Consider the following 21,232-nt stretch of genomic DNA (forward strand, 5'->3'; position numbering starts at 1 on the left):
GAATGACCCCTGGGATTTCCCTTCCTGCCTATATGAAACCTCATATTTTCCTTCAGAGCGCTCTGGAGTGTATCTTGAAAGCTTAGGAGGTGACCTATATTCTGACCCTGCCTCACTATCAGATACTTCGCTGTGATGCGGGTATCTCCGCTCATCAGCCTCCGGCTTAACTGGGTTGGTCCGGTTTTGGACCCCAGAATTTATTTGGGCCGTCAACCTCATAATCTGCTCCTCCAGAGTTTTCTGCTCAGATTTTATCAATGTAAGTTCTGACTGGTCATGCTTATCCCCTGGGTGAACTTTAATTTTGACAGGGGATAAACTCTCTGATCTGAAGTACTCCACCTCATCTTTTAAGTCCTGATACTTCTCTTGAAGTTGTTTTAATTCCTGAAAGTTTCTTTCATACAGGTCCTGAGCACTTCGAAAGTCTCTGACCAATCTATCATAATATTTCTGGGATTCGTCTAAACGAATACCGGCATGACCAAGCTTCCCTTTCAAAGACTCAATGTCCTGATTTTTGCTTTCTAACAAGAGGCGGGCCTCTGACAACTCTTCCCTTAAAGTCATGGTTCGCTGGGCAGCTCCAGCGGTCATGAACCATAACATGGGCCAAGCTTCTAGGAGAAGTCTGTCACGGCTTCTATCACTTTCTACTCTAGCAAATGCCATTAAAAACTCAACAACCTGACCCTTTTGGTTGAACAGGTCCTCAAAGGTGCTCATAGCCTGCTTTTTCTCTTCATCCACAAATTCATTATTGCTATCCCCCAAACTTAATCTCTTGCGGAGGTAATCTATTACTTCACATTCAACATACTTCTGCCAAGCACCGGCAGCTTTCCGAGCTGGCTTCATAGCTTCCTGCTCAATGCCTTGAGCCGCCATATTTTCCTCGTTATGCTTGGAAGAGGTGGATCCGTGATTACTGGATGCCATTTTGATAGAAAATATATGTTTGATCAAGTGTACAAATATACAATCACCAGTGCGTTTTGTGTTATGGTACGATTTCTATGGATCTCAGCAGTGCCTCCAAATTTATCCTGTGGTGGTTTATGTAAGGATATATTTTATTTATAAAGGGCGTGTCCCTTTCCCTTAGATGAAATATTACAGTGCCTCCAGCCGTTAAAATACGGCAAATATTTAGTGAAGCAATAATTTGGACACCTTGATAATTTGATCACCACTTATTATTATACCTTGAATTCTTTTAGCCAATATGATTTCGTACCATACACACAAAATTTGCCTTATAATAGATAAATATAAAAATTTATTTATGTACAAAAATTATATATATATTAACACAAAACGCAAAAGACTGGTGATAAATGAACATTGGTACACACAATCAAAAACATATCCTACCAATGTAAGACACAATAATAAGGTTTCTAACTAACTACATCAATATCACAATTTTTTTTGATCTGATTATTTATTAAATTTATTAATAATTAATAATTTCGAGTATCTCAAAGGTTATATTCTCACAAGCCGTGGCCATAGGATTGCAAGAAGTTAGCCCTTGATATTTTATACTCTGATTATTAATATTCAATAAATTATGAAATATGAAAAAAAATTATAATATGGCAACAAACAATTTTTAACAGTAAAACAGGATCTCTCTACATATATCTAACTACCCAAATTTGTTGTGATACACTAAGGTAATTTTATGATTCCACACAACAGAGAAAATAGGTAATACAAAATCAAATAAACAATCTCACCGCACCCGGCATTCAGACTAGGCAACTCTCCCGTGGATTTAGCTGGCAGTGGAACGCCTTTAGAAATGATATTATAGGGCAAGTGATAGATATTTAGTATGGGAGAATGTAGGAAGTTATAAGGACAGAGGTATAGAAATTTAGTAAAGTTTTAGGAAGTTTGAAAGTATGGAAGAGTAGTTATTCAGAGGTCTCTTCAGATGTCAGGGTCTTCTTTTGATGAGGTCTTTTCTTGATGAGGTTTTTTCTTGATGAGGTCTTCTTGATGTTTTTTCTTGATGAGGTTTTTCTTCTTAAAGGTACAAGGGCTTTTATATCCACTAATCCATTGTTCTAAGATACCTTCCCACCAGGCCTCTTGATTGGCTAGTTGAGAAATGTGTGTACATAAGCTATTTCTCACCTGCCCGCCAGGTGGCGGTCATGTATCATAGAACAATTTGAGTATTTGAGATGACTCATACCTCGGGTGGAATCTTAAGGTAATTTCAGGGATCAAATATACGTCTTTTTCCAGATATAAGTGATCATACCTATAATATTCTAAATAGGGACCATGGAATATAGGTGTATATTCAGTTATTCCTTCTTGAAATACCATCCTGTTTGTTTCCTGATAAGACATGTAACTGATGCTAGTTTATAATACATCTTACTTTCCATCATCTCAATACTCAAGTTAGTGATATATAGTTCCCATTGCTGAATATTGAGTGGTGTGTAAAATCTATAACATCTTATTTATAATACGTTTTTGTAATATATCTTTGTAATTATATACAGTCAATTTTTAGACTTAAATGTCCTGAATTTCACTTCTTTGTTTTAGAACCAACATTTTCTATGTGTAGGAAAAAAACTCTCTGTTTGCCTGGCTCTTGTATTGGAATCATGGTAAACAACTGTTAATGCTTTCACCCTTGGTGGACAATAGTATATTGTGATAGTTTGAGAGTTCTGTTCGTTTATCACACTCTGCAAGTTTTGGGTAAGCTTTCAACCAGTTGAGTTCCCGTCTCATTATTGTTAAAATGTTTGAAAGTCGAAGTCCTATCTGGCCATCTGTTTGACTTTCTGTATATGCATTCTTCTCAACCTCAATATACAAATAGTCCTTGTTGACAGTCCAAACAGTCTTATTGTCTTGGAAAAGACTCACTTCCCCCATTCTATCCATTTCTTAACTAGAATCCTTGAGGGTTCAACCAAGACAAAATTAACTCTTAGCATCCGGCTATACTGAGCTGTTTGTCATATAATATTATGTCTTGATAAAGTCATATTTTTGAGACATAATTCAAAAGCCCACAACAATCCCCAATCCTCTTCTTCATGGGTCCCCCACTGGTGCTCCTGGCTCCTCCTCTTCTCTGTGTGCCCCCGTAGCAAGCTTCTTGCTATGGGAGGCGTACGTACATGCTCGGTACAGAGCCATGTTGCCTGTGTCCATTGACACAGTCAATGCGGCTCAGCCCTGCAGCCTTCTCCCTGCTCACAGCATTTGATTGACAGCAACTAGTGGCCCCTGTGAGAAGAGGAAGAGAGGGGAGAGAAGACTGCAACCGGGGCACAGTGCTGGATCAGTGATGGGCACAGGTAAATGTTTAAAGGGGGGGGGGGGATAGCGGGGTGCTTTTAAATTTAATGCAGGGAATGCATTAAGGTAAAAAAAACCACCCAGCCTTTAGAACAGTGGTCTCCAAACTGCGGACCTTGGGTCACTTTTAGCCCCACTGTCAGCAACGATGGAACATAGTTCCTGCCCTTGACACCTACAATGGGGCATGAATCCTCTCACTGACACCAAGAATGGAGCATTATTCATCTCACTGACACGAACGATGGGGCACTATTCCTCCCTTTTAATATCGAAAAGAGGACACTGTTTACTCCCACTGACACCAAGACATTTTCTATTCCTGCTGACCACAGTTCGGCCCTCCTAAAGTTTGAAGGACAATAAACTCGCCCCTTGTTTAGAAAGTTTGGAGACCCCTGCGGATTAGTTTATTTTAATGTTTTTTGTAAACTTTGCAAATTGCTACCTGCTTTTGCTCTGCAAATTTTATAAACACCTTTTCTTTCAGGAATATAAAAAAAAATCATACTCACCTAGATGGCTGCAGCACCGATCCCAGCTGCAGTTGCCCCCCGCTGCCTCTAAGACTGAGAACTGAGCAATCAAACATCGCTACTTGCTTAGCTCTCAGTCTTCAGCTTGCAGAGAGCTGGTAACTTTCAGTCACCAGTTCTCTGCTCTGCCCCTCCAGTGCTGACTGGAGCGCTGGGCTGGGAGCAACTTACTCAGGCTCTTGGCAGTTTACCGAGAGGCTGAGCCAGCTGCCTGCTCAGGCTTCTGGGCAGATCCCAACCATATGGTCAGGATCTGTTCAGAGTCTAGACCGGGTCTGTGACATCAGCCAGTAGTGGGCTTTAGGCCACTGTTAGCTGAAAAAGGATTGCATTCTTGTGACCCACAGGATAAGTATAGACGAAAAAACTTTGGCCATACGTTTCCTTTGATGGACAGCAAAACTTTTAAAGTGTATCTAAAGACGAAAAACTTTTTTATTTCATTTTGGATAGGATTAAGGGAAGGAATTTTCTTTTTTTTTCGGGGGGGGGGGGGGGGGGTTGTCCATCTGTGTCCCATTTGGGAGATTTCCCTTCTCCTGTCCCATAGCCAAAACAGGAAGTGAGAAGAAATCCCACCAAAGTGAGGGAATCCCAGTGTGTCGCCAGAGTCACCAAAACTAGTGTCCTCATTGGAAGATTTCCCCTCTTAATGTTCTGATGTCAAAATGTGGGATATTCTTTTACTTTTGATGATAATGGCAATTAGGAGAAATAGGGTGAATATCCCTAACGGGGGTCAGATAGCAATACAAATTTGCAGGTGTTCTAATCCTTCTCCAAAACAAAAACAGTAAAAAAAACAGTTTTGTCTTTTTAGTTACACTTTAAAGATTCAAGTTATACTACTGCTTACAGGAGACCCTGAACACTACCAAACAAAAAACTAGGTCAGCCCAGGGTATAATCCCTCCTACTAGCAGCATGCTTTATACTGTGTCCACGGTAAAGACTAACCTCTGATTTTTCTAAGAATTTTTGTTATTTTTTTTTCTTCGATCAAAACTTTTCTCTACACTGCTACTTAAACAGGATCATCACCCATATCATAAAAATTATTAAAAATGTTTAGCAATGGCAATCAGCAAACAAATACTTATAGATCATTGCAGGCATTCTGGGTATTTGCATCCTTTATTTTACTTTTACAGCCTTTGGACTGTACTGCATCTGAACCCCACTGGACGAGACATTCCAAGGCTAGCCTAGAAGTGACTTTCAGGCACTGGGTTCCATGTGAGGCACTTTTCACACTTAGTTCTGATTAAAGTGATCCAAAACCTTTGTTTTTTAATAACAAACAAATTATACTTGCATGCTCTGTGCAATGGTTTTGCACAGAGAAGCTCCTATCCTCCTTTTCTGGTGTGTCTAGCCCATTGCTGTTGGCTCCTCCTCCATAGCGAGTAGCCCCCCCCCTCCCCAGCAAGCCGCTTGCTAAGAGGGGGTACTCATGCGAGCTCGCTCCTCAGCCAGCTCTGTGTGTCCATAGACACAGCAGGGCTTTGCCCTGCCCACTGCTCCCTCATCATAGGATTTGATTGACAGCAGCAGGAGGCAGTGAATATAGAGAATGCAATAAGGTTACGAACCTTATGGCTTTCGAGCCACTTTATGCTAGGTATTTTTCAGGCCAAAAGCCACTGATTTTGCCTCTACCCTTGGCTTTTCTCTGAAAATTCACTGGGCCAAACACCAGGGACTCCCTCATTTTTATTGGTTGCTGGATGCCATTATTCCTTGTTGTCTGCCAACTTTGCTATCGACAGGGTTAACATAGTGTTGTGCATTCTGAGCTATGCATTCTTTCCCACCATAGCATTGAAGTAATTTCTCCCCACTGCTTCTCCTGTTGCAGAGTCACACGGATCTTTAATCTGTTCCTACTGTCCACCTACAGTCCTCTGGTCACTGATCCTCTATTATTAATAGCTATCTGGGTTTCGTGGGTCTGTTGAGTCTATATGTTGCTTTACCACTACATGGTCACAGCAGGGCTGATTCTAGATACAGAGGAGACAGTCCCACTGTACCAGGAGCACCCAATTCACTTTCTACTAACAGGTTCAGGGCTGCTTCCAGCACGCCTAACTCAAGGTGCCAATGTCTGCAGCCTAAGTTGATGCTGCCCTCTGCTCTTGCTTAACCACATTGCAGTCACAACGTGTCTTATTCTAAAGAAAAGTCTTGCTGTACCAAGAACCCTCAACTCACATTCCACTAACAAGTAATGGATTGTTTGCAGTGTACCTACCTAAATCGCTAATGTCTGTAGTAGAGAGTCATGTTGTACTTCGGATTAAATTTATACTACAATCATGCAGGACTTTGTCCTAAACTACTCAGGTATTTGCTAACGCTGATCACAGACGCCAAAAACATTCTCCTGTGCCCTCTTCAGTAGATTCTACAGTATATCTGAATTATACACGGTCTTAGTAGCTTCTGAACTATTGGCTGCAGAGACTCTGATTCTGAGTCTTTCAAGTCTTTTTTTGGATGAGGTTTTTTGGATCCCAAGGTATAGGATTTAGATGGTAGCAGCTTGCTTTGTTTAAGTAACTCTTTGGAGCGCAGGAGGATATTTATATAACTTTTTTTAGATGAGATTACACCTGAGGGGTGGCAGTCTACTGCTATTGCTCCCAAGGAATCCGTTTTTTGCTCTTATTCACATACTTTGAAGCAGTTGAAGTAAAGACTTTTCTTTGCACCCGCTTTTCCAGTTATTTCTCTACAAAGGTTGTACGCACCCTCCTTTTCTGGCTTTGTTTCTGTTTGGTATGAACTAGTGGTCCATGCTTTCTGTGTATCCAGCCATATCCTACCTTAACATGAAAACTACCTGTTGGAAGATGAACCAGCTTTTAAAGATCCAACAGATAAACAGCTGGAAGCCCTTTTCAGAACTCTGTTCTAGATAGCAGGTCTTGCTCTGCACAGGATTCTGGCTGTGATTATACTATGCTAAACCTTTGGACACAGCCCAAACCAGTACAGACAAACAATGCTACAGCAGAATACCATCCCATAAACCATCAAGTGGGAACCAGAGGGCAAGCTGCCCCAAAAGAAACAAATCTGGTGTTCTCCTTGGCAAAAACACACATTCCACTCTTTCTTTCAGTTGTCTATAGCACTGGAGTGGACAATTGGCAGGCATACTGCGTAAGGCAAGCCATAGGTGATGCAGTTTTCTTTCCTGTAACCAAGGGTTGTAAGAATAGAAAATCACTCTATTTTACTCCCATCAACACAGTCAGTGTTGATGGGGGAATCCCTACTGCAGCACTATGTTATTCTGCCAGTGGGGAGCCTTCCCTGCTGGCAGAACTCAATGATTACTGCTAGCAGCTATAATCTCTGTCAATCATTGCATGCATAAAATCCAATGGAATGGATTGACTTCGGTACAACCAGCCTTCCTATAGATGGATCGAATCTTGGCCGGTCCCTGCTGAACCGGCCAAGAATCGATCCATCTATGGCCAGCTTAACGCTCAGACCTGGGGCAGTGGGCTTTGCACCCAGAGATCTTTCAAATTCTCTGTCAAAGGTGGGGAAATACAGATGGGAACATCCTGGCCTCCAGGTTCAACACCAAACTGAACAAATTAGTGGCCAAGACCAGGGTTCCTCTTGGCTTCTCTGTAGATGCTCTGGTGATTCTTTGGACTCCAGACTGGTTTATGTCTTCCCCTGATGAAGATCCTTCCTTGACTGTTGCACAAGATAGATGAAGAAACTGATTCCAGTTATTCCTATCATACCAAACTGGCCCAGAAGAACATGGTGCACAAACATGCTCAGATTTCTGGTGAATTAGCCTTGGCCTCTTCCAAACACTCCAGACTTTTAAGCCCAAGGCCCCATTCAATCCTCACTCCTTCTTAGTTGCTGGCTTTAATGGCATGGTTGTTGAAAACTAAATCCTAAAGCATAAGGGTATTTCTGAATCTGTTACTCTCAGCTTGCTCAGAGCAATACAATCTAACTCCTGCAAGATTTACAATTGCAAATGGATGGCTTCAGGGAGTTGCTATATAAATCCCCCAATTCAACCTCCTTCTGTTTAAATGTTCTCTATGTTCTGCCAGGTGGATGATCAGGCCTTAACTGATGCAAGCTTTGGCTGCAAGGTGCTCTTTTCTGATAATTTTCTTTGGGTTCATTAACCCTTGATTTCCTGCGGGCCTGTTGTTGCTCACACCGCTGTTTATTGCTTTGGTACGTCCTAAGGTCTATGAATAGAATTCCTGTGTCCTGTAATGTGTAATTTAAGATAATTGGAATTTTTACTTACCTGAAAATTCTTTTTCTTGAAATACTGAACAAGATACAAGCCCCTCCCCTCTGTATATTGATTAAAAAAACAACTGGAGACTGGGGTTATAAAAGTATGCTCTAGGGGTGGTCTTAGCAAGTTTTTTGCCAGTGTCCAGTTACTTGAAGTTAGCCTGCATATATCCTATGATCTAAGAATCCAAGTCCTATATTGTTTAGGTAACTCAGATTTCCTATTTTTCTCCTATAACTGTGTGGTGCAAATTTTCATACTATAAATTAGGAGCGACATTGCTTTCTCTTGATCTTGTCTCACTCTTCCTTCACAAATTGCAGTGCAAAGGTTTTTCAGTTAGTTTTGTTCACCGTTGGGAACATGTTTTTAGGGTGGAACATGTAACATGTTCCCATAGCCGCAGCCGCTGCCAGCCGCCCCACTTTGTCAAATTTGAAAACAGCGCGGCCGCGCGGGGCCCTGCCCACAGGGCTGCATCGTTAGTTCACGGACTTTCATGAATGAATGAACTCAAGTCCCGACAGCCTTAGCGGCTGTGGGCTTGTAGTTTTCAATGACCTACCGCGGAGCTGTGGAGTGCTGTTTTAGTTAATTGAAGCTTCCTGCCAGAATATCTGCTCGTACATCCTGTACGGCAAGCAGTGATTCTGACAGGTCTGCAGGAGACCTGCATGGCATCAGCGATCTACTGATCTAGAGCAACTGCACTTGCAAAGTGCACAAACTACATCTCTTTAGTAAACCAACCCCAGTGTGTTACCCACTGCCTGATAGATCAATACTATGTTCTGTATTGATGTAGGGACCTAGAGAAAGGAACCAGCCAGTTGCAGCCATAGATCTGCAAAAGAGCATCGATTTGAAGCTGCTGCCCCGCGGATAGGTAAGTATGAGTACTCCCTTTGTAACAGTCAGAATTTTTTTCCCCTCCATTAACCTCAAGTAAAATTAATAATATTGTCTTTTTTAACACTTCATTGCAAATCTGCACAGGGAAAACAATCTAAAGATAAACCAAACACCACTGTTCGGACAACAGACGTTGCAGACAGTCAGGATCAGTCCTCTACTGTTACCAAGGCATCTGAGAAGGAAAATTCGGAAGCGGTTAGCCAGCTCCTGCAATCTTCCTTGCCTGACCAGAACGAGGACTGGGAGGAAGTGATCATTTCTGATGCCCACTTTGAGCCTGGAAAACGTGAGGGAAATGAATCAGCACTGACCGAGAAACGGCAGGAGAAGGCCACAAAACCAGCCGAGAACAACGCCACCAAAACTGACAAACCACCACCAGCTGGGAGCACCAAAGCTGTGCCACAAGCCTCAGTTTCCAAGTGAGTATAATACTGTAATACAGTCACAGAATCTTTGTTGTTGCATGTAGTCATCTTCACATACCTCATTCTTCAAGGATCATGACTTTGAGACTTTGCCTAGTCCTTGTATGTTCAACAAAATTCCAGTACAATTAAACTGCTTCATTCCTTCGTCTTGCTTGATTGTAAGATTTATTGTGAAGATGTACAGGGTAAGGATTCTTGAAATTTAAGCAGTTTATGTGAATGCATCAAGGTTTGTTCTTTGATTGATGTGTGTTTATCTTTGCATGCCTGTACATTGTCACAATCAATTTTAGTCAATTAAGACCAGGAAATGAAGCAGTTTCATTTTAGTATAACTTTATATTATTTCATTACTAGATTGAAAGAAAGGATAATGAGAGAAAGACCATCATAATTGTTTATATACAGTTGTGTTCAAAATAATAGCAGTGTGTTGAAAAAAGTGAATAAAGCTCAAAATCCTTCTAATAGCTTTTATTTCCATACACACAAATGCATTGGGAACACTACACACAAAACCAGCCGAGAACAACGCCACCAAAACTGACAAACCACCACCAGCTGGGAGCACCAAAGCTGTACCACAAGCCTCAGTTTCCAAGTGAGTCTATTCCAAATCAAAACATGAAGAAAAATATATCAAATTTGTGTTGTTCCTCTAAAAAAATTGAAGAAAAGTGAATATTAGACTGTTCATAAAAATAGCAGTGTTTGTATTCTTCTTTACAAACTCAAACATTCACTATATAAACTGAAAAATGTTTGAAGATTTTGCTTTCCTTTGAATCACTTAATGAATATTTAGTTGTATAAGCACTGTTTCTGAGAACTGCTGTACATCTGTGTTGCATGGAGTCAACCAGCTTCTGGCACCTGTGAACAGGTATTCCAGCCCAGGATGATTGGACTACATTCCACAGTTCTTCTCTATTTCTTGGTTTTGCCTCAGAAACTGCATTTTTGATGTCACCCCACAAGTTTTCTATTTGATTAAGATCCGGAGATTGGGCTGGCCGCTCCATAACGTCAATCTTGTTGGTCTGGAACCAAGATGTTGCACGTTTACTGGTGTGTTTGGGGTCGTTGTCTTGTTGGAACACCCATTTCAAGGGCATTTCCTCTTCAGCATAAGGCAGCATGACCTCTTCAAGTATTCTGATGTATTCAAACTGATCCATGATCCCCGATATGCGATAAATAGGCCCAACACCGTAGTATGAGAATCATCCCCATATCATGATGCTTGCGCAACCATGCTTCACTGTCTTCACAGTGTACTGTGGCTTGAATTCAGTGTTTGGGGGTCGTCTGACAAACTGTCTCCGCCCACTAGACCCAAAAATAATAATCTTACTTTCATCAGTCCACAAAATGTTGCGCCATTTCTCTTTAGGCCAGTCAATGTGCTCTTTGGCAAATTGTAACCTCTTCATCACGTCTTTTTTTCAACAGTGGGACTTTGCGGGGGCTTCTTGCAGATAGCTTGGCTTCACATAGGCGTCTTCTAATTGTAACAGTACTCACAGGTAACTTTAGACCTTCTTTGATCTTCCTGGAGCTGATTGTTGGCTGAGTCCTTGCCATTTTGGCTATATTTCTATCCATTCGAATGGTAGTTTTTCGCTTTCTTCCACATCTTTCAGGTTTTGGTTGCCATTTTAAAGCATTTGCGATCATTTTAGCTGAGCAGCCTATCATTTTTTGCACTCTTTATATGTTTTTCCCTCTCCAATCAACTTCTTAATCAAGGCACGCTGTTCTTCTGAACAATGTCTTTAACGACCCATTTTCCTCAGAATTTCAGAGAGAAATGCACTGTAACCAGCATGTACAACATTTGCTGCCTTCCTTCCTTAAATAAAGGCAATAATTGCCACCTGTTTTTCAAAGAATGAATGACCTCACTAATAGAACTCCACACTGCTATTATTTTGAACATGCCCCTTTCAATTAGTGATTCAATGACACGGAATCAGCAGCATGCATGTCATGACTGTTGGGTCTGTTGGATTTCTATTACTCTACTACACCTGCTAGTAAATTATTTGCCATGTAGAAATATCATTTCTACCAAAAACAGTGATTGATCAGGTTAGTGATGTCTGACTGCTATTATTTTGAACACAACTGTATATATATCGGGTTCTTTGTATAATCTGTGTTCAAAATGTAGATGGTGGAAGCCATATTTGCTAATTAATTGTTTTGTGTGTGGTTTTTTTTTTTGTTTTTTTTCTAGCTTGGCAGTGCTGCCCAGTGACTGTGCTTGATTGAATCTTTCTGTCAGTGACTTGCAGTCAGCAATTGGCATGAAACTCTATTACCAAAAAAAAAAGACAAAACAAAATGTATTTCCAAGCACACTTATCAGCTAAGCAGGAATGCTCTGCCTCCAAGTACCCTTACCTACCCTTAATTGATCCATTGCTATGTATGCTCCAACATTATACATTAGAATATGGACTGTAGAAAGAAAGAGGACAAAAACCAGATTAAGGCTCAAACTCAATACATGAAGTATCTACTATATCCCTGAGATAACTGTGTATACAGTGGGGAAAATATTTATTTGATCCCTTGCAGATTTTGTATGTTTGCTTACTTACAAAGAAATGAAGTGTGTATAACTTTTATAATAAGTGTATTTTAAATGATAGAGACAGAATATCAACCAAAAATCCAGAAAAAAAAACACATGATACAAATGTTATAAATTTGAGTTGCAGTTCAGTGAGTAAAATAAATATTTGATCCACAAGCAAAACATGACTTTTAGTACTTGGTGGAGAAACCCTTGTTGGCAAGTACAGTGGTAGGATGTTGCTGGTTACCAGGTTTGCACATATCTCAGGAGGGATTTTGGTCCACTCTACAGATCTCTAAATCCTTAAACTTTCTTGACAGTCACTTGGCAACTCGAAGTTTCATATTTTCTATAGGATTAAGGTCTGGAGACTGGCTAGGCCACTTCATGACCTTAATGTGCTTCTTCTTGAGCCACTCCTTTGTTGCCTTGTTGGTATGTTTTGAGCCATTGTCATGCTGTAAGACCGATCCACCACCCATCTTCAGTGTTCTGGCTGAGGGAAGAAGGTTCTCATCCAAGATTTTACAATAAATTTCCCCGTCCATTGGCCCCTCAGTGCAGCAAAGTCGGCCTGTACCTTTTTTAGCAGAGAAACCGCCCCAAAAGCATAATGTTTCCACCTCCCTGCTTGACTGTAAGGATGGTGTTCTTAGGGTCCTAGTCAGCATTTTTCTTCCTCCAAACATGTTAAGTCAAGTTAATGCTAAAGAGCTCAGCAGACCACAGCACTTTCTCCCAATCCTTCTCTGAATCATTTAGATGTTCATTGGAAAACTTCAGATGGGCCTGTACACGTGCCTTCTTGAGGAAGTGGACCTTGCAGGCGTTGCAAGATTTCAATCCATGGCGGCATATTGTGTTACCAATAGTTTGTTTTGTGACTGTGGTCCCAACTGCCTTGAGATCATTCACAAGCTCCTCCCGTGTAATTCTGAGCTTATCCCTCACTTTTCTCTTGATCATTTTTACCCCATGAGGCGAAATCTTGCATGGAGCTCCAGGTCAAGGGCAAATGATGGTTATTTTGTATTTCATTTCCTTCCATTTGTGAATAATCACTTCAACAGTTGTCTCCTTCTCACCAAGCTTCTTGCTGATGGTCTTGTAGCCCATTCCAGCCTTGTGCAGGTCTACAATCTTGTCCCTGATGTTCTTTGATCATTTGCCCATGGTGGTGAGTTTTGAATGGAAGAAAGAGAGATTCTGTATATAAGTGTCTTTTTCATACACATAATGAGTTGTCGTTAGGAGCACCCTCTTAAATTGACAGGACCAATCTGTGTACCACATAAGCACAGCCACTGTTGGAGCCAGAATTATTGTTGGTTGGTAGGGGATCAAATACTTATTACTCACTGAATTGCAACTCAATTTATAACATTTGTATCATGTGTTTTTTCTGGATTTTTGGTTAATATTCTGTCTATATTATTTAAAATACACCTATGATAAAAATTATAGACCCTTCATTTATTTGTAAGTGGGCAAACTTACAAAATCTGCAGGGGATCCAATAATTATTTTCCCCACTGTTTAGGAGACCCAACAAGCTACCTGACACATGCATACATAAAATATATATCCTTTATTGAAAACCCAGAACATAAAAAAACTGCTATCTAACCTGTAAAACCATAATTGGCCAATTATTAAAAATCTCAACCCAGCAGCTGCGGGAAAAATATTGTAAACTTCATCCCCAAGAAGAAAAAATATGACATATATGAATAGGAAGATAATTATACCCCAATGAGGGGCATTGTCCACCTGTACTCTGTTTATTATGGAGGAGAGGTCCCCTTCACCTTATATAAAGTCCACAATTAGACCTCTCCATATGACCAAATAACCCCTTAGAGTCCATCAGGGATTCATAAGATGGCATATGTTGTAAAGCTAGACCACACATAGTAAATATTATCTAGAGCAACTTATGGCAGTTATTGTGTTGCCATGGAGGAGAGGCCCCTTCATCTTACATAAACACACAGTATGTGTGGACGATGCCCCTCATTGGGGTATAATTATTTGCCTATTCATATATCTAATTTTTTCTTCTTGGGGATGAAGTTTATAATATTTTTCCTGCAGCTGCTGGATTGGGATTTTTAATAGTTGGTCAAATATGGTTATACAAGTTAAATAGCAGGTTTTTGTATGTTCTAGGTTTTCAATAAAGGATATGTATTTTATCTATGCATATGTCGGGTATCTTGATGGGTCTCCTATAGTGCCTTGAAAAAGTATTCATACCCCTTTGAAATTTTCCACATTTTGTCATGTAACAACCAAAAATGTAAATGTATTTAATTTGGATTTTATGTGACAGACGAACAGAAAGTGGCACATAATTGTGAAGTAGAAGGAAAATCATAAATGGTTTTCAAAATGTTTTACAAATAAATATCTGAAAAGTGTGACGTGCATTTGTATTCAGCCGCCCTGAGTCAATGCTTTGTAGAACCACCTTTTGCTGCAATTACAGCTGTAAGTCTTTTTGGGTATGTCTGTACCCAGCGCATGCGTGGTAACTCATTTCATTGGTCAGAATAATAATTTATTCTGGCCATTGAAATGAATGAACTATCAAGCGCTAGCACGTGTTTAGATGCATTTAGGCGTGTCAAGCGTTTTTCTGAAAAACGCTGCTGTTTTTGGATGTGCTGGTATTGGGTTCTTTTCTCTGCCTCTAAACTCCTTTAAACGCCTTTGTGTGCATGGACACTTAAGTTATCATGCAGGGGCGTTTAATGGCAGAAAAAAAAATGCCAGACGCCGCTAACAGTATTAAAAATGCCCAGTGTGCATGAAGGCTGCAGTAAGCCATTCACACACAGGGAGCCAGCTGGAATGTGGCATAAGGTAAGCATGTCTTAGTAATCTGGCACCCCTAGACATATTGAGTATTTAACCCTTGCAGTGCTTGGAAAGGGGGGTTGCACTTTCTGGAGTATTTTTGTTCCAGCCTAAAGATCAGTTTTAATGATTTTGCAATTGCCCAGAGTTGGGCTTTAGGGTTCTGATCTTTTTCAGGTTTACAAGCTATTTTTATGAAATGGATTGCTTTTTTAGTTTATTGTAGTAATAATGTACTTTTTTTTTTTTTTGTACTTTTAGGACAAGTTCATCCTCTGCTTCATTGTCAAACAAAACATCAGAAGCCAAGTGTTTCTCGAAACCCCTCGCTATTGCTAGGCCAACAAGAGCCATACTCCCAGCTCCTACTAATGCAAATAGAAGCATCACTGTGGAGTGCACTAGCAGCACTCTGGCCTTCTTAAAACCTGGTAATCCTCAGTGTTTTTGACCTTCCCATAGCACTGTTCGATGTCTTGGCTCTGTGTCTGTGTGTGTCTCCTGTCAGTTCATAGGTCATGCCTTATGTTAAAAGCCCCCATTGTCGGTGCAGGAGGTGCTTGGGTAAGTTATTAAGGCAGTTGCTAAGAGGGATTTTAATATGCAGACCATAGTACAAAGCAGGGTGGATAAATTTAAATCAGATTTGTTTTATTTTTATCAGATTTATTTTAATAAAATGCTTTTGGAGTAAAAATCTATCTAAAGATAATTTTCCATTTAAGACACATTAATCATTTAGTTCATTCAGCATGAAATGGAACTTGTTTATGTAGCATGAGGCTGTATATTCTGCAATATTTACATTTTGGGTAAACTCATTCAATGAATCCAAGCTCTGCAAGCTGATATAACATGCACTGCATTGATGCATTCATAATTTCACAGTAACCAGGAGAAAAAACATGAAATAAAAGAATTTGAGCAGTTCTCCAGCTATGTGTGATTAACCTATTAACCTAAAATCGGTTTTGATATCGCTGTTTTACTAACCTGATAGATTAATATTTGCAAACCAAATTAAGGTTTCCTTTTTAGAATAATTAAGATTCTAACTGCACCAAGAATGAGTCAGATTCCTTACATTTTAAAGAGCACCTGTCATTTTAGATCCATCATGGCAGTGCCTGTTAGCGGGCTATCCACTCAACTGCTGCCGCCACGTCCCTCACCTTGTTGTGTCACTGCTGCATCACCAGTTGTCCCATTAAGATGAGTCAACAGTGGGTCAGAGGAGGAGCCTCTGCAGGAAAGAGATGACATCTGCCCTTTTAAAAAATTATGATTTAAATTGAGCCTTTTCACTAGCGATTTAAATCAGATTCACCCTGGTACAAAGCAGGATGTGAAATCCAAAATGTTTGAGTCACAGATACAAAAGGTGAAGGAAATCTTCCAAAGGGAATCTTCCAAAGGGAACACCTGTGGCAACTGCTTTTTGCTAAGAGCTATCCTCCTTGCTTTGGAGAGACCTTCTGCTACTTTGTGTTTTATTTCTGGGGCAGGAAGTGAATGAAAGTCCCTGACAGGAAACATGCAGTAAAAACAAAACCTGAAAAGAGACTTAAAAAGGAAGGAAAAGTTAAACACCCCTTTTAAATACTGCCTCCCCATTGTTCTGATATTCAATGCATACATTCTCTTAAGAAATCATAGTGTAAATACCTTTTTCTTACACTTTTCTTATGTAGTCTGACAGGTCTGTGGAAGGCTGACAACACCACTGCTGAATCTCATAGAGCAGTGATGTCATCCTGCTGGTATCCATAGCCCATAGATGTTGTTGACAAGGACAGACACACTCTGGAGATTTACACTCTGGAATTTGTACTTTTTAACCCACATCCCCTTGTTTCTTACCCCTCCATTCCATCCATAGTTTGTTCAGTTCCCTATGCTTATTTCTGCCCACTTCCTTTGTTTTTCCTAAAAAAAAAAAAAAAAAAATCAACACCGGGATCAGTAAGCTGTCCCGTCTATGTCTCAGTGGCCCATTCTGTAGCTCCACAGACATGATAGCTTAGCTCTGCCTACACCTCTGCCTCTGATACTATTGTTTATTATGTTGCTGTAATGTCTCTTCCTCACTGCAGCTCATATTGTACATTATTATCATTATACAGGATTTATATAGCACCAACAGTTTGCTCAGCGCTTTACAATATAAAGGGAGACAATACAGCAACAATACAGTTCAATACAAGAGAGTTAGGAGGGCCCTGCTCCTTGGAGCTTACAATCCAGGAGACATAACACACACAACATAACATGTATCACTAGAACAACTGAAACATATGCATTGTACTGTCCCCTGACATTGTTCTATCCTTTAATAAAAAATAAAGAATGCATTAAAAATGTATGTAAAGCCAAAACTCTTGGTTATTATTTTTCATTTAGAGACATACAACCCAATCACATCAGTGAGCCTAAAAGCCAGTACATTGAAACAACTCGGTCAAGCAGTTTTGCAGCAGCCAATGACTCAGGAGATCACGGTAAAAAAAAAAAAAAGGCAAATGTTATATATGCATTTTATGTTTTCTGCCAAATACAATTTACTGTATATATTCATAGAGGGTGCATGATAAGCCTTGTGTTCCATTATGTCAGGAAGATATTCTTTTTATGTCCATCACAATTGGGGCACATTCACAATTGCCGCATACTAAAAGGGTAATTTTAGTGTGCAGGTTGGTGTCCATTTTGCTGTACTGAGAGTGTACAGAGCTACACTCCATTCAAATCTCCGAATATTAGTTGTGCTGTTTAATGCTCTTGCCTGCATTTTTCCACATTGCACGTTACCGCAGCATTTTAGCGAAAATGGAGCACATTGATTATTTACCCTAGTGGTGATCCATGTTGTACTCTGCAGAGAAAGACAGGTCGCCACTTATAGTGTAAAGGAGCCCTAACGTCTGGGCTATTCTGAGTTCCTGACATTTTATTTCAATTCCAAATGTAAATTCATGTGAATTTCAAACTGAGTTTGCTTGATAGATAAGGAAATTGTACCTTTTACTGCTCCCCTGCCCCTTAATTTATTTCTGCATCATGAAAACTTCTAAGCAATTATTGACTTTAACATTTCTTGAAAGCATAATGATTATTAAAAAATAAATTCAACTAATATGTCCCATGTGTTCTATTGTCAGTGATAATTTTTGTATCTAGAATGCAGTGGTGTTACGTTTATTAAATATTTTTTAGAATATTCAGCATAATTTCTTTGGATAATTCCAGTAAGTACCCCATTTATTACTAATCCTCGTAATGTACAGCATTTTTAAAAAGACCACATGTATCATATGATTACAACTGCTACATTAGGTGATATATATTCTGTCTTTTTACTACAATTCAGGTAAGGGCTGACCTCCCAGCACCCTTGTCACAGCCGGACCTTAAAGTTGTGACTGATACCTTCCCATCCTACAAGTACAGTTGTCCAGTGGCTCTGGTAAGTGAACTGTAGAGCACTGGTGGTAGTAAACATTAAATGGCCCACCAAGGTTGCATATTTTACTTAAAGGACAGCTGTACTTTTTTATTTAGTTGCCTTGCTTACTTCCATTTCCGATCCAAAAAGTTTCACTCTGCGGCCCTGAATGGTGCTGCTTCATGCATGTGTGGTACAAAGCTCCCACTTTTAAGGTAAAGGCTGTCCGGCTCAGCACAGCCTTTACCTTAAAAGTGGCAGCTTCGTACCACACATGCATGAAGCAGTCTCATTCATTCCAGTGGACAGCTGGACTCCAAGCGACTTCTTGAGGCACTGTGATTGTGGCTTTCCCATAAGAATGAATGCGCTGCAGAAGAAAAATAAGTATACGTGTACTCTGGAAAACATTGAAGTTTTAAATTAATATTTGCAGTAGATTGCTGACAGGTTCTGTTGTAGGCACATACCTTGTTGTATTAAAGTCTGAAGTGTTGTTTTTTTTTACCCCATATGGTAGCCATAAACAGCCTAGTTCTTGACCTTTTTTTTAGGCCTGTTTAATATCCTGGATTTGATTGTGCATGACAGCCCTAAGCCATTCATTCACTTGTCTGTCTATAGATGCCACTACAGCCTGTGGGAAGGATCGTATGGCACATTTACATGCTACAATTTTCCTGAAGGAGTATGGTGGTGTGCAGTTTCCAAACTGAACTTAAAGTTGTGTGTTCTCATCAAAGATGCAAATTAAAAATCATTTTACACCTCACACGTCACATAGAAGTAACCACTCTTGAAGGACAATGTGTAATTTGGGTGTGACTTGGGTGCTCACTGTGTATTTATGGTTTTATCCTAAGATCCAAACACTTAGCATGACTTGTTTAATGAACATTCCAACAGGATCTAGGCCTGGCAACACAGAGAGGAAGAGGGAAGTGTAAAAATCCCTTCTGCAACTTCATGTACACCAACAGACATAAGCCAAAAGTCTGTCCAAACTGTGGCATCAATCTCAAAGACAAAGTAGAAAAAGGACCAAAACCTTTGGTAAGGACCATAAAGTATTGTGTGTATGTGTGTGTGTGTCTATATATATATATATATATATATATATATCATTGGGGGTAGCAGTGTGGTCCTTGTGTTCATTAATTTAAAGTAATATTAAACCCAAAACTAAAAGTGTAATACAGTGCTGTGTAAAAGTTTTTGCCCCCTTCTTGATTTTTTTTTTTTTTTTTTTTAATAGTTGTCACACTTAAATGATTCGGATGATCAAACGATTTTTAATATTGCACAAAGATAACCCAAGCAAATACAAAATGCAGTTTTTAAATAATTTCATTTATTAAAGGAAAAAAGCTGCTCAAAACCTGCCTGGTCCTATGCAAAAAAGTAATTGCCCTTTAAACCTAATAACTGGTTGTGCCACCCTTGGTGGCAACACCTGCAATCAAACGTTTGCGATAACTGGCAATGAGTCTTTCACATCGCTTTGGATGAATTTTGGCCCAGTCTTCTTTGCAGAATTGTTTTAATTCAGCTACACTGGAGCATTTTCAAGCATGAATGGCCAGTTTAAGGTCATGCCACAGTATCGCAATTGGATTTAAGTCTGGACTTTGACTAGGCCACTCCACAACCTTAAGTTTGTTTTTCTGACCCTTTCAGAGGTGAATTTGCTGGTGTGTTTCAGATCATTGTCCTACTGCATAACTCAAGTGTGCTTGAGCTTGATGTCATGAACAGATGGCCAGACATTCTGCTTCAGAATTTTCTGGTAGAGTGCGGAATTCATGGTTCCATCAATTATGGTGAGTTGTCCAGGTCCTGAATCTGCGAAGCAGCCGCAGACCATCGCACTACCACCACCATGTTTGACTATTGGTATGATCTTTTATGAAATGCTGTGTTAGTTTTACACCAGCTGTGACGGGACACACACCTTCTAGTTCAATTTTTGTCTTAGTCCACAGAATATTTGCCCAAAATCTTAGGGATAATCAAGATGTTTTTTGGCAAATGTAAGACACGCCTATGTGTTCTTTTTAGTCAGCAGTGGATTTCACCTTGGAACTCTCCCATGGATTCCATTTTTACCAGTCTCTTTCTTATTGTTGAATCATGAACACTGACCTTAAGTGAGGCAAGTGAGGCCTGCAGTTCTTTTGGATGTTGTTCTGGATTCTTTTATGACCTCCTGAATAAGTAGTTGTGCTCTTGGGAGTACTTTTGGTAGACCGGCCACTCTTGGGAAGGTTCATCACTGTTCCAAGTTTTCTCCATTTGTGAATAATGACTCTCTCCATGGTTTGCTGGAGTCCCAAAGCCTTAGAAATGGCTTTGTAACTCTTTCCAGTCTGATACATGGCAATTCCAGTACTTTGTTTTTCATCTGTTTTTTAATTTCTTTAGATCGCTACATGTGTTGCTCCATGCCAGTTATATGATGATGCTGTACTGCACTGGTGACAGCATGTAAAAAAAAAATAGTGAAAATAATTTTTTTAATTTTCCAAAAAATTCTGACAAAAAAAATACAACTTCAAAAAACTCGCCATGCCTCTTATGAAGTACGTCCAACTGTCTACTTTGCAAAAGGGGTCATTTGGGGGATATCTGTACTGTTTTGACATTCTTGGACCTCAAGAAATTAGATTGGCTGTCAGTACTTCAGGATTGATCAATATTCAGATCTATACCATAGTTTGTGAACTCTATAACTTTCCTACAAACTAAAAAATACAAACTAATTTGGGTTATTTTCACCAAAGACATGTAGCAGAATACATCTTGGCCTAAATTTATGAAGAACAATTA

The 21,232-nt window shown here is 39.8% G+C and overlaps 1 protein-coding gene across 1 annotated transcript in view; it reads left to right on the forward strand.

Moving 5' to 3' along the window:
- The window catches only part of HMGXB3 (HMG-box containing 3), a 95,096-nt gene that overhangs the window by 45,968 nt on the left and 27,896 nt on the right, over positions 1 to 21,232 (forward strand). Inside the window, exons 7-11 of the mRNA XM_089682128.1 lie at positions 9,172 to 9,512; positions 15,226 to 15,395; positions 17,365 to 17,462; positions 18,332 to 18,427; positions 19,313 to 19,459. Of these exons, the coding sequence (XP_089538254.1) occupies positions 9,172 to 9,512; positions 15,226 to 15,395; positions 17,365 to 17,462; positions 18,332 to 18,427; positions 19,313 to 19,459 (852 nt within the window). The remainder of the gene's footprint in view (positions 1 to 9,171; positions 9,513 to 15,225; positions 15,396 to 17,364; positions 17,463 to 18,331; positions 18,428 to 19,312; positions 19,460 to 21,232) is intronic.

Source organism: Staurois parvus, unplaced genomic scaffold (assembly GCF_062004578.1).
Source record: "Staurois parvus isolate SC_StPar_1 unplaced genomic scaffold, SC_StPar_1.0 ptg000286l, whole genome shotgun sequence".
Taxonomy (NCBI): Eukaryota; Metazoa; Chordata; class Amphibia; order Anura; family Ranidae; genus Staurois; species Staurois parvus.